This window comes from Psittacula echo, assembly GCF_963264785.1.
Source record: "Psittacula echo genome assembly, chromosome: 7".
In the NCBI taxonomy this organism is placed as follows: domain Eukaryota; kingdom Metazoa; phylum Chordata; class Aves; order Psittaciformes; family Psittacidae; genus Psittacula; species Psittacula echo.
The window spans coordinates 642,325-656,780 of NC_137740.1; the positions used below are offsets into that span (position 1 = coordinate 642,325).

The following is a 14,456-nucleotide window of genomic DNA, read 5'->3' on the forward strand; positions in this document are numbered from 1 at the left end:
GAAAACGGGTCTCAAAAAGTAACTGGACAAGGGGAATGGCTTTAACCTGCCAGAGGGGAGACTGAGATGAGCTCTTAGGCAGAAGCTCTTCCCTGTGAGGGTGCTGAGGCGCTGGCACAAGGTGCCCAGAGAAGCTGTGGCTGCCCCATCCCTGGCAGTGTTCAAGGCCAGGTTGGACACAGGGGCTTGGAGCAAGCTGCTCCAGTGGAAGGGGTCCCTGCCCGTGGCAGGGGTTGGAGCTGGAGGAGCTTTAAGGTCCCTTCCAACACAAACCAGGCTGTGATTCTGTGACTGATCTGGTTCAGGAGCTGGAAGCAGGAAAATCTTCAGCTCTGCATGGTCCGGATGGTGGTGGGGAGCAACAGGCTGCTGCTCTTCCTGACCAGGACAGACCAGCGGCTCCCAGCTCCTTCCAGTCAGCACGGGGCCGATAGCCCCTCACTGCCAGACAGTCCCAGCTAAGAACATCTTGCTTTACAGCTCTGAAACTACAACAGATGCATTTTCACTTTCACCTCATCATATTATTGAAGCTCCAGGTGAAAGTGCAGCATTCCTTGTGGACATTAGAATCACAGAATCATTTAGGTAGGAAAAGACCTTCAAGATCATCAATGCCAACCACTAACCCAGCACTGTCAAGTCCATCATTAACAATGTCCCTCAGTACCACATCTACATGTCTTTTAAATCCCTCATTTTACATTAACATTCATTTGCTAAAGAAGAGATGCACACCACCAAAAACCCCTAACCCTCAAGCAGGTCAGCAGAGAAAGATGCTAAAGCAGGACTTGTGACAGGGATGTTTGCCACCAGCACATGGAGCTGTTGAGGGTCCTCGGTGCAGCACTGGGAGCCTGGGTCAATGCTGACATGGTGATGGGTCTCTCTGCAGAGGGACGGTTCACGCTGTCAGCTGCTTTCTTCAAAGCTGCCACTGCTGCTGCAGGACTGAAACCTCATGGTGCTCATGGGGTCCGATACGTAGCCTGCGGGACACAGAGAGAGGTTTGGTGGGGCTCAGCACCGCAGCGGTCCCCCCAGCCTTCCCTGCAGTGAAAGCCTCAGCCAGGTAACGTGTGTGTCAGTTTGGGGTGAGCAGGATCATGCTGATACCTGCTCCCTGGCTGCAAACTTCCCTTCGATATCCTCTGCTGACGAGGAGTTTAACTCGGAGGTAAACAGACCCTGTTACTCGTGTGAAGAATTCACAATGAGCAACACAAAGCAGCTCCGGTTACCGACGTAAAAACACCAATTTCGGTGTTTTAATGGCACGGTGGAAGTTTGCCATTGGAAATTGTGGAGACATGGTTAGCAAGCAAAGGTCATGTTCCCATGTCTGAGCTTAATTAAGCACAGATTCTATGAAAGTGAGAAAAAACACCAGTTGTGTACAGTTGCCAGCAGTGTAAAAACCCTGGAAGTTAACCAATAGAGATAGAAGACCAGCTGGCCTACCTTGTAGCTAAAAATTGTCTGTGAACTAGGAGCAGAGACCTTGAGAGGAGGATGTGTAAATGAGCAGGGGAAAGTCACCGAAATGCACCTGGAATGTACCCAATGCTGTATATGCCAACCAATCACTACGGGAAGCTGTGTGTATGTGGCAGTTTGACACTATATATACCCATTATTTGAGCACAATAAACGGATCACTTTTATCAATCATATTGATTGTGCATGTGTTCCCTCCGTGCGCGACGACAGGAAATGACCTTCTGTCCTTTCAGCTGGTGCTGCGCTGAAGCATTCTGATAGAGGTTTTTGTGAAGCATTTCAGTTCCTGACACTACCAAACAGAAAGTGACCGCTCATGCCAGCCCTGCATCTCCAATGCACACTCCAACAGTGCCAAAGAAACCAGTTCTTCCTTTGCACGGTGTCACTGGTCACCTGCTCCCGCTCCTCTGATTTTACTGGACCAACATGGAGAGTCTCTTCTCCCCCAGCCCTTCGTTCCCTTTTGTTCCTCTCTAACACAGAGCTGAGAATCCTGCTCCAGCCTTGCCTGGATGCTCTCACCAGAGGGGTTCACTGAACATTCCTGTTTCTTGTTTTCTTCCTCCCCGAGTTTCCCAGGTGCCGGGTACCTGATGAAAGCTGTGTGCTAGGAGCTGCTCCCTGCGTGCTCCCTGCAGCTCTGCAGTCACATACAGAGTAATAACAGCAGAGCTTCTGTTCTGTTTCAGAGGTCAGCACCTCATCACTCATGACAGCAGTGCTGCTCCTGGTGTACACAGCACATGGGGAGATTTTCTCTTCTTCTCACCTCATGTGAAGATAGGGAGCACAAGGGCCATGCTGAGGCCTGTGCAGAGCTGCAAAGATGCCAAGTGTCGAACAGATGCTTCAGGCAGAACAAACCACTGAATTCTGGTGACAGAACAGGTTGGGAAGTGGCAGAAAAGGGAACGGATGCCAGGAGAGGAAGTGAGGAGGCCCCAGGGCAGGGGATGGCAGCAAGCTCTCAGTGAGGATGGTGGAGTCGCTCCACACAGCTGCCATTGGAACACACAGGGAAAGGTGTCTCCTTGTACATGCTCCGCAGCAGTGCCTGGGAGGAGCAGACGTTGAGCAGCCCCCCTGCCTGCAGCAGCACCGGCACCTTCCTGCTGCTGCTCCCGTGCTGTGCGTGTCCCCGCCCGTGCATGCTGCCAGTCAGAGCCCAGCCCCGCTCTCGGTGCTGAGGATGCTGCTGCTGTTCTCTGCCACGTAAGGCTCATGGCTCCTGCCACTGTTTGCCCCCTTTGTCCACCACATCCTGAAGGCTGATACATGATTTATGACAAAACCTGTACCCAGCTGTCAGAACAGAGGTGGGTGGCACAGGCAGGGCCAAAGACTCGGCTCCTGTCTCCTCTGTGGTGCTTTTGTAAGAGGGCATCAGAGCTGGTTTTGCGTCGGTGAACTGCAGTACTCTGTATGGTGGTGCCTCCAGCAGTGGCTTCAGAAGATGAGTCTTGCACTGCTCCATCGGCAGGCTGCCTGCCTTCCCCCTGAGCTCCAGCACACTGCATGGGGCAGGCACAAGGTGAGTCCGGGGTGCTGCCATTGGGCTCAGCAAGAGCAGCAGGCACAGTGGATTGATCCCTATGTGTCAGTGCTGCAGTGAGTGACCTCCTCAGCCCCGGCCGACCCCATCCAGCCCCTGCACTGTTCTCTCGGGGGGTGTTCTGGTGCCTCCGGAGGGGCAGCATTGTGGGTTAACCATGCCGAGGGCTGTTCTGCACCAACTCACCGTTCTTGTCGATCGGGGGGTACTGGAAGTTTCGTCTCATGTCATCCAAAGACAGGCCCTGAGAAGGGTGTTGCCCCGTGCTGCAAATGAAGCAGGAGGGGTCAGGTTAGATAAGTGATCAGGTCACATCTCAGATCATCAGAACTTCTTCTACAGAGGTGGAAGGAAATAACACGAAGTCTCTCAGCTTGATGCCCAGCCACTGCCTTGGCAGTAACCAAAAAGCAAGAAGTTATGAAGCAAGAACATGTCTCACATGCTCACACTGCATCCACTCTCAGCATAACGTCCCTCAAATAGAGTGTCTGGGGCTTTACAACTGTTTGTATGTTGCTATTCCAGAAGCAGTTCTAGGCATCAACCCCAGATCAGTGTAGTGTGTTCTATGCATCACTGTTAACAGATCCCTGCAAGTAAGTTCATTGAATTGCCTTCCAGTCCCTGACCAAACCCCCCTGTCCCGCCAAGAGGCTGCTCATGCCTGATCCCAAGGAGCTGCCATGTGCAGGACTGTCCCCCACCTCCCCTCCTCAGATCAGAGCCGGACACGGCCGGCTCCCGGCAGGGCCCCGCTCAGCGCTCCGGGGGCGGTACCTACCTCTGTGACCACACCGCGTACGCCCGCGCGTTCAAGGCATACTCCAGCTCGAAGCGGCTCCGCAGCGCTGCGACGTGGCTGCGGCCAGGGCCTCCCCGAGCAGCGAGGCAGTCTGAGGATGAGGAGGGGGACAGGGAGCCGCTGCTGTTGCTGGAGGCTGGGGACATCAGCTGGGTTTAAAGACAAAACCAGGCACTGTTGTTACGCATTTACAAACCTTCCCTCGTCTTCATTGCATCCTGCATGTCACAGAACCCCAGCCTGGTTTGGATTGGAAGGGCCCTTAAAGCTCATCCAGCTCCAACCCCTGCCACGGGCAGGGACCCCTTCCACTGGAGCAGCTTGCTCCAAGCCCCTGTGTCCAACCTGGCCTTGAACACTGCCAGGGATGGGGCAGCCACAGCTTCTCTGGGCACCCTGTGCCAGCGCCTCAGCACCCTCACAGGGAAGAGCTTCTGCCTAAGAGCTCATCTCAGTCTCCCCTCTGGCAGGTTAAAGCCATTCCCCTTGGCCTGTCCTTACATTTCCTTCAGAGTTTGGTGCACAAAAAACCTCCTGGCTTTGACCAGCTGAGGAGAGGAAAAAAGGGAGGAAATAGAGGAGGTGGAGGGAGAAAACTCATTATCAGCTGCGGTGCTTAACTTACCAGAGATCTTGTTCCTTAAGGCTCTCCTCAAACAAGGCTGTGCCCTGGCTGTAGCACAGCTCAGCTCTAACTCCCCAGCTAAGTAATGCTTTCCCTTTTTCTTTTCATGTATAACCTTTTGCCCCAGATATCTTCCAGCACACACTGCTGCCCGTGTACCATAGCAACCCGGCCTCCCGTGAGGTGACGCGGCTCCTTGTGATAGTGCTTCACCTGCTTTTCTGCACTGAAAAGCTTCCGCCTCACCTGGAGTAACCTGCTGCAGTCAGAGCATGAAGGAAGGCAGCAGGTTATGTGTGTCTCCTCTGACCTCTAAGCTCAAAAACTCCATTTTACAAGGAGTTCTTTGGTTTGGTTTGTTCCTTAAGACTGACATGCACAAATACACACAGAAAATACCACTTCAGGAACTGCAGCTCTGAGTCATCCGCTTTGACCACTCGTCTTACACCGGGCTGAAGGCTGATACATTCATCTGTGTCATAGCCACAGCCCAGAGCAGGAATTGCCTTTGCATTGCCTCTGACATTGTCTGAGTTTTAGCTTTCTCCCAAGAGTCTTGGTCAGTTTGTCTTTGATTCTTTTTAACCTGAGCAGTCTGGGATGGGAGGAATGGGGCCATAAAACCCTGCATGGCCCCAGCACTGAGGGCTGTTCCTTCAGTGTACCTCTGTGGGCAGCTCCTGGTGCTCACAGCAATAGGTGGGTCCTGCCTCCTCCTCCCGGCACCTGTATAAACCACTCCTCACAATGTGCCTTCGTCACCCAGCACACTGGTTAGTGATGGGTGAAGGGGCTGCAGGCTCTGCCCTCGCCTGCTGCAGTCCCCACTTGTAGCCCGCAGCGCACACAGACTCACCCTTACCTCAATGTTGCACAGACATTCCTCTAGTTTTGTGACTACTTCTGAGAACTCAGGTCTCCCCTGCGAACACAAGAGGAGGCAGAGCTGTGTTAAAGCAGATTACAGTGGCCCCATTCCCCTTCCCCTGAGTTCCATGGCCCTCAGAAGTAACTGCCCCTTTGTTGCTGAGAGCAGGAGCAAAACACCTTTAATAAAGCTCATTTTAGTAAGTGTTTGCCCACATCTTGTGGAAAGTTCAAGCTGACTGAACCATCAACTGCCTTATAGCTCTATCACACAGCTCTAAGACATTAGCAAGATTAAGTGGTGCTGGAGTGACACTGATGAGTAACAAAGGGCATTAGGATTCTGAAAAGAGTTTCTTTCATTGGGGCTAAACGATCTGTGGAGATGCTAACAAGATACAGTGACTGTATCCATTACATTGCACTTGCTTAAGTCAACAATTTAATATGAGATCTTATTACTACATTTAAACAGAATGTGAGTTACATGCTTATGAGTATTAGCAACTACTTTATAGTTACGGAAAACAAACCAACACCCCCTGCCATAACATGAGCTCCTGCAGCGCACAGACAAGAGCGTATCCAAGAACCCAGGAAACACTAATGATAATAAATAACCCAGTGATGAGACAAACCAGCTGTGTCCTGAGCTGCAGGTACATTGGATGGGGCTTGGAGCAACCTGCTCTAGTGGAAGTGTCCCTGCCCATGGCAGGGGATTGGAACTGGATCAGCTTTAAGCTCACTCCTAGCCCAAACCAGTCCAAGATATGATTCTATGATATGATACACATTTAATTCACAGTCCTCACACTGATACATTATGTACATAACCAGTAAGGAATACAGGAAGGGGGCAGAGCTCTCTGTGGTCAATTGGTTGCCTAAAGTCAGATGAACCTCCCTCTTTCCTTGTCTTTGTAGGTCACTTGAGCACATGCTCTAGTTCACTACACCAGGTAAGAAAGCTCTCAGGTACCAGACAAGGGCAGGTTCAGGCACACGATAACCCATCTTTCCATGCTAGGCTAACTAGGCAAGGGACTTTAGGGCCCAAATCCAGGACTCAGCTTCCAGTAGGAAATGCAAAGTCTGAGTATCTGGTTCAGTCTATGAAGCTCTAACATGAAACAAGGCCTCCTGTGACACCAGGAAGTGACACAGGTTGCCAAATCCGCTCCCATTCATCAGGAATGAGGCTTCCACAGTGTTCAATTAACAATTCATTAACAACCTGGTGCCAGAACAGCACCAGAACCCAAGCAGCCAGTGGAAGATTCCAAACCCGAAGCCTTCCCTGCAGTGTGCTCCCTAGAGCAGCAACCGCTCTGTGGAATGCTTTCTAAGCAAACTGAATCCCCGGCTATTTCTCAGGCAGTTCAGAGCGACAGGCAGGGATGCCTGGGACACACACAAGGATGGTGTGACGGACCATTCAGGGTCCGCTGCCCGGCTGGCATATAGAAACATATAAAGGACCGGCCCATCTCCATAGCCCTCTGTGTGAGAGATGCTTCATGGAGATGACATTCGTCTGGCTGGTTTCTATTTTCCATCCCCAGGGAACACTGTCAGAGCCCAGGAGTTAGGGACAACCTCACCATTCCTGTGCTCTACAAAGGTCGGAGCAGTAATGCACAGGGTCCAAAATCTGCATCATTTTCCTGTGCATGCAGACAGACCTGTGCAGAACCCGGCAAGGCAGGAGGTACAGCTGGGATGCAGCACCAGCAAAGTGCTGCCTTTAGGAGATCTGACCCTCACTATGAGGACAAGGGTATAAAGACCTGTTAGAGGTCTTTATAGCCCACCTCTTTCCTGAATGCTCTCAAGCACCATAAACTCCTGCTGTGGCCACCGTGAGGATGCTGAGGTTTTTGCAGTCTTGCTTTAGTTCGTGTTCCCTTTAGGGCAGAAATAGCAACAGGCTGCAGAAGCCAACACAAACCAATCTTCCTTTAACTCCTGTTTCATAACCTTAGAAGGGAGCACTTGTGTATTTCATTTTATTAATGCTGTTGCTATTGAGTTCGTTGGGATAATCAGATCGTATTCTCCAGTCATCAACACCACCCTGACTGCAACAACTCCTGGTTAATTCAGACTCCTGTCCTGCAGGCATTGCTGGGCTCCAAAAGACAGGAATTCCAGCCAATGCGTCTTGACATTCATAGAACAGTTACTTTCTGTCCTAAAGGAGAGACTATGAATTGCAGCACATCTCTGAGTTTGTCTTTAGCAGCATTAACCAGTCCCAGGGGAGAATTCCCAGCTGGGGAAAAGTACTCATTGTGTTCACTAGTTTAAGCCTTTGGAAATTAAATTCAGTATCATATGGGGAAAAATTGAAATAATAGGAAGAGCCATAAAGAGTTTAGATGGATGGAACAGGAGAGGCCCAGGTTAGGATTAGCAGTGTGCTCTCACTTCCCTGGGCCATGCAAACCTCATCCCAAACCAACAGCAGTGCTGCTGAGAGCAGCGTGGTCACAGAGCGATGGCTGCCAGTGCTCCAACAAGCACGTCCTGTCACAGCAAGAGATAACCTGCTCCCTGCACGGACCTTGCCCCCTCCCCAGCTCCGGGCAGCCAGGGGAGCCTGCCCCCGCGAGCACTCACCTCGGGACAGGCGTTCCAGCCCCTCATCAGCAGCGCGGAGATGGGCTTGGGGATGGAATACCCGATGGGCGGGCGGATGTGGTGGTACGCCATGTCTGCGGCCGCCGCCGCTGCAGGACAGACACAGACACCGCGGTCACCGATGGACACCGCGGTCACCGATGGACACCGCGGTCACCGACAGACACCGCGGTCACCGACATACACCGCAGTCACTGACAGACACCGCGGTCACCAGCAGACACGTGGGTCAGCACTCACAGCCAGGGACATACACCATCAGTGGTACCACTGAAACACCTCACCCCTGGGAACGGGGACATGGAGCCACCAGACTGAGGGCTTAAAGAGGCTTCCCAGCCCACACTGTACAGAGACAGATGAGGCAGCTGGCAGCCCTGGGTGGAAACATAGTGCTATTAAGCCTGGGCATGGGTGAAGAGAACCTGATTGTGCTTAGACCCAAGAGAAAAAGGAAGAAACCCACACAAAAAAAGGCCTTTGGGAAGTGAAATGAGTTAATGTTCATCTCACCTTAAAAAAAAGTATCTTCATTATTAAGCCAGGGTGATGGGTGTACTGCAGTTGTGGGTAAACTGGTATCAGACCCAGATCTCCCAAAACAACCCCAGTCTAAGAATCACAGAATCACCTAGGCTGGAAAAGCATCTTACCTGGTTTGAGGTGAGCAAATGGGATTTCACCTGTTAACAGCTCCCAGAGGCACAAGGCATAGCTGAAAACATCGGCTTTTATGGTGTACCTCGTACACTGGGTGAACACCTCAGGGGCCATCCAGCGTAGGTTCTGCGCATCAGGAAACATCAATAATAAGTGTTAGTGTTTACTTGTTCATGTGTGCATCTTTGCCTCTATTCGTATGGGTTTTTCCTTTCTTTACTTCCTTATCTCCACTGGTCCATAAAATAACTGGTAAACTTGTCAGGAAACATTTTCACCCAGCTTGAAAAGTCCGGGTAGCACATTACTGCACACCACACAGAACACCATTAGCATGGCAGCAGTCTCAACCATAAAGCCAGAGTGATCAGGCTTTAAACATGCAAGCAGTGCTGGACTAAAACCAGGACACCCACTATCAATCGAGGCCTGGAGACCACATTGTAGGGTCTGACAATGCCATATAGCACCTATCAACTGCTAGGAGCTAGGAGATGGAGAAACTGGCTCAGCTGCATTGGGCTGGTGCCTTCTCCCCTGGGATCCCCCTGCTTGCTGCAGAAGCCCCATCCTGAGGCTCTCTTACAAGTAACCAGCCTCTGACTAGGGTGCTGGGTTCAGGGTGCTGGGTTCAGGGTGACAGGTTCAGGATGACGGGTTCAGGGTGATGGGTTCAGGGTGACAGGTTCAGGGTGACGGGTTCAGGGTGACGGGTTCAGGGTGACGGGTTCAGGGTGATGGGTTCAGGGTGACGGGTTCAGGGTGACGGGTTCAGGGTGATGGGTTCAGGGTGACGGGTTCAGGGTGACGGGTTCAGGGTGATGGGTTCAGGGTGACGGGTTCAGGGTGATGGGTTCAGGATGATGAGTTCAGGGTGATGGGTTCAGGGTGACGGGTTCAGGGTGATGGGTTCAGGGTGACGGGTTCAGGGTGACGGGTTCAGGGTGACGGGTTCAGGGTGATGGGTTCAGGGTGACGGGTTCAGGGTGACGGGTTCAGGGTGATGGGTTCAGGGTGACGGGTTCAGGGTGATGGGTTCAGGATGATGAGTTCAGGGTGATGGGTTCAGGGTGACGGGTTCAGGGTGATGGGTTCAGGATGACAGGTTCAGGGTGACGGGTTCAGGATGACGGGTTCAGGATGACGGGTTCAGGGTGCTGGGTTCAGGGTGCTGGGCTCAGGGTGATGGTGCAGGTTCCTCCTCACAGCCCAGCCCTTCTCATTGGGCTCCATCACACCCTGGTGGCACCCAGCTCTGCCGCAACAGTGCCCACTCCTCACCCAGCCAGTTCCTGTCACTAGTGGTGGAAAGGTGATTGTCAGCCCTTGGTCTGGCACCACCAGCAGATTCCAGCATCAGTCGTTATGATGATGCAAACTTTGTGACCTTGGGGTGAGGCATGGAATGCATCTGGACTGAAACTCATGAGAACAACCATCCTGTCTTGTCAAGCTGACTCTGAGCAATAGGCTTGTAATGGAGAAAAGAAAAGCAGTGTGGAATAACTAATTCCCTGTTAGGAATAGGAAGCACCTACCAGCACCCTGTGTATGCGCGTGGCAAGGGTGGATAACAAATGGCACTTCGCTAAGGGTTTGGGGGGCAGTGGAGCTACAAAGACAACCTAAACCCCATGATTTTCTCTTGCAGATATTCACTATTCACTCATCTCTGCTATTAAAGAGGTTTAAATGAAAAAAGAAACCACAAAGAAACATTAAGAGAGATAAAATGCAATGCGGGTTCATCTTTTCCAGCACAAATGCTTCTATTATCATTTGCTCCTGAACTGAGTTTGCCTGTATGTTTTGAACTAATGATGTGGAACAAAGCAGGAAACAAACCCCAGGTTGCTTTGTCATATTGTCTTCATCCAGGGACTGCAAAAATCTAGATTCTGAAACACACAGAACAACAACAAGAAAAGTTACAGTCAAGCCAATGCAGACACACAATGTAGGATACAAAAGCCTTGGTAAGAAGTGTGGGTTTTTATTAAGTAACCATCTGGGGGTTTTGTCCGGGAGAGCTGTGACAGCAGCTTCCCAACCAGGCTGTGTACACACAATGAGGCTTCTGCAACCTGCGTGCCAGATTCAGCTCTGCCATCAAGGCTCCATCAGCATTAGCAGCAGTTGACAGCAGCTGAGGGTCCAGCTCAGTGTCACCTCATGGCTATTTGTGTGGGTCACTGTAACTGCACCTACGCTGACAACAGACTGTCACTGAGCCCTGCTTTACAATGAACCCTGCAAATGCCCGTCTATCTCTTGTAGTGTCAGAAAAGCTTCCCACTGGGAAATGAGAGATCCTGCATGAACGTAGTGGAGGTGGTGGCACATGCCCCATGTTGTGATGCATGAATCAGTCCCTGAGCAGGACTGTCAGAAGACTGCACTCCAGCGTGCAAGAGCATGGATGAGAGTATTGCCAGCATCGGCTCGGATGAGCAGCTCCTCCTTGCCTCGGCAGGGCTGATAACAGCAGGTCTGGGTCAGCACTGGGTCCATCACAGGCATGGTGATGCTGCCACCACCCTCCTCCTGTGTTAAGCAGCTGTTCATGTATCTCTGCTGGTCACATCTGTGGTGACATGCACGGTGGCAATGGCCAAGGCTAAAGTCAGGTAGTTCTGAGGAGTCAGGTCAAACTCAGCTCCCTGCACCAGCATTAACACACTCAGTAGTGGCTGACAAACACCAAGACAGTGCACAAAGTCCAGGTTCATAGTGTGCAGCCTTCTCTGGGTTTGGACACAAAGTTACTGGGGGTCTGTGACTGAAGGGATGAGCTGCATTCTGCTCTGGTAACTAGAATGACAGATACCGGTCCTGTAGCCAAGGGGCTCGGTGCCAGCAGGCAGACCTGCACCATCATAGACTCATAGAATCAGCCCAGTTGGAAAAGACCTTTAGGATCATCCAGTCCAACCATTCCCCCAGTGCTGCCAAGGCTACCACTAACCCATGGCACTGACACCGTCCTCAGATCCTGAGCACTAGCTGAGAGCGAGGAGGGCACATCTCTTACAGGCATTTTCACTCAACTTCTTCCTCTAACCTGCCACTAGAACCTGCTCAAACTGAGCACATCATCTCACCAGAACCCGGGCTTCCTGCTCAGGCAAATGGGGTGCCCCACAGACCTGATGGCTTATTTGAGATGAAAACTGGGGGTATTCTCGTCCCTACAAGCCTTTTGTGTCCTCTCACAATAACAAAACAAGGAGAAAACTCCTCAGCATTTCCTCAGCTGGCACGTGTTTAGTTACAGAGAATCTGAGGTTCATTTCTAATGTTTATAAAAACTCCTTACCTCCAAAATCAGCAACAACTGCGTGGCCGTCCTCGTACAGCAGAATGTTGTGACTGGGGGGGATACAGAAATGGTTAATAGTGTCTTAAAGGTGGTGAAAAATCACAGGGTTTGGTTAATAGCTGAGCTCATGAGGGGTTCAAATCACCTGCTTAAGTCGATAAATGTCTATAGATAAACCACTTTGAGCTACATCTCCTATTTGCTGTAATAAAGTACACATGAACTGCAAGGAGGCAAACCCAATAGGTTCATAAATGAGAACGTCAGTTTTGAATCAATACTAGAGCAAAAGAATGCCTGTAATTAGATATAGATCAAGTGTAACAGCTTTATTCAGTGTGTGCACTGATTCCCAGTGATGAAGTAAAAAAGGTGACATTTGAATATAAACGCAGTGATGGCCTCTAAATGAAATAACATTCTTTTCTCTTTTAAAGCTTTTTCAAGTGTAAATTCATAGTGGCAATTCCTAATCGATGCCAACAGGAGGAAGGGAAGGACAGATCCCATGCAGGACTATGGTATGTGTTTGGTACAGCTGTACCCGCTCACCCACATCCAGCTCAGTAATCCTTCCAATGGGGTTGGCATTTGGAAACACCACCTGTTGACTTGGAAATTCCTGTTTGGAACAGTATGTGCCGATAGAAAATGAGCTATTGATCAGCTACCTGAGGACACAACCACGCAGGAATGAGCAGGAGCTCAAGGGCCTCCTGCCCAGATTTATCCAGAAGTTGCAATGCAGAAGTGTTGGAATGATTCAAAAAGGCCGCTGGGACAGAGATTGCAGAGGTTGCAGAACATGGGTAATATACAACTAGAGACTAGGCTAACGTCCCAAGAAAAGGTAAGCCCCAGGGTTCTTGGCAACAAACTCATTTAGCAGAGCAGGTTGGGAATAAGCCCAGGTATTGCCAGGAATGCTCAAGATGGCAGCTTCTGATTTTGTCCTCAACTAAGATGGAATCAGACATTTCATTGTGTGCTGTGCAAAGAAAATGATATTTTTCCTTGTAAGTAACTGAGTGAGCTACCTGAAGTGTTCCCTGGAGTTCATCCCCTAAACTGGCCTAAGTTATAATGGCACTAAATCCATTATATATCCAAAGGAGCCAACCTTCAGCTGTCCAAAAGCTGCATGTAAAAAGGAGAATTCCCAGGGTGAATCTCGGTGACCTTCAAGCCCTGCTGACACCAAACCCAAACAGCAAATACGGGAGAACGAGAAGTTTCCAGCCCTCCCAGCCAGGTTTATGCGCAGACTGGTCAGTAGAAGGGGAGCAATGCACGGTTTGCAGCATGACTGCTCCTGGGTTTGCTTTTTGCTTTCCTGGTGGGTCTCTGCAATAAGGATCAATTACACCCTTTGGCGACACTTGTTTTAGCTTAGATGCATCAGTTAATTCTGGAGAGATGATTCAGATTATATTTACTTTGCCAAGAGTATAGAGAGAAAGAGCAGTCACAAGGGAACTGGTGGAGTAGATCATCCCTTCCTTTTGCCAGCTCTGCTGTCGTACAAAGCCTTAATCTGAAAATCTATCTTTCTCCTAATCCCAGTTCCCATTCCATGGCTTTTGGCTGGGCAGTGGCACCTGAAGATAAAGCCATTGGCAGCAGGCCTTCCCATTCTGTGGCACTTCTTAACAGAGGTGTTGAGAAGCATTGTCCATCAAAATAACCCAGAGTGAATCTAGTCCAACATGTCCTTTCTGGTGTGTTTTGTAAGGGGCTCAGTCTAATCTGCTAGTAGGGTTTGCCATGTGAGATGAAATATTCAGCCACAGATAAGGTCTGAAGGAGCATCGTGTGTTACTGCTGGATTTCACAGAGAATTTCCTTTCAAGTCAGCCAAAATGAAGGGGGAGGTTTTGGACCAGATGATCTTGAAGGTCTCTCCCAGTTTAACTGCTCTGTGATTTTATTAACTGCAGCTCTCCAGTGGCCTCTCTTTAATCTCTCAGCAGCAAGCAGCTCTTCATGCAACAAACTACCTACAGGGTTGCTAAGGGGGTTCACAGATCATAGAACCATAGAATAGTTAGGGTTGGAAAGGACCTTAAGATCATCCAGTTCCAACCCCCCCTGCCATGGACAGGGACACCTCACACTAAACCATGGCACCCAAGGCCTCATCCAACCTGGCCTTGAACACCGCCAAGGATGGAGCATTCACAGCCTCCCTGGGCAACCCATTCCAGTTCAGTAATTCCCCAAGCACTGAGTAAATTACCTATAGGCATATTTATACACATACGGTCTTTTGTTTCTGTGGATCCATAAATGCCTTTCAAATGCACTTATTTCCTGCTCTTCTTCTTCTTCATGCTATACTGAGTACAGAAAACAAGGTGTCATTTTACTACACTGCTGACACATTGGACAGCATAGAGTTACCAGGGCTGAAGTGTTCCCTTCACATAAACAAATGCAGGAAAATCATATATAAAATCCATTGAAAATGGATTTACTG

At 50.2% G+C, this 14,456-nt stretch overlaps 1 protein-coding gene across 1 annotated transcript in view; it reads right to left on the reverse strand.

The window, feature by feature from the left end:
• Nucleotides 1-915: 915 nt before the first annotated feature.
• Nucleotides 916-14,456, reverse strand: part of TNNI3K (TNNI3 interacting kinase) — a gene marked incomplete at both ends in the record, with an annotated part of 44,283 nt that continues 30,742 nt past the window's right edge. The window contains 8 exons of the mRNA XM_080624063.1: nt 916-992; nt 3,245-3,324; nt 3,843-4,012; nt 5,354-5,413; nt 7,981-8,090; nt 8,655-8,787; nt 10,507-10,559; nt 11,978-12,030. Of these exons, the coding sequence (XP_080480189.1) occupies nt 916-992; nt 3,245-3,324; nt 3,843-4,012; nt 5,354-5,413; nt 7,981-8,090; nt 8,655-8,787; nt 10,507-10,559; nt 11,978-12,030 (736 nt within the window). The remainder of the gene's footprint in view (nt 993-3,244; nt 3,325-3,842; nt 4,013-5,353; nt 5,414-7,980; nt 8,091-8,654; nt 8,788-10,506; nt 10,560-11,977; nt 12,031-14,456) is intronic.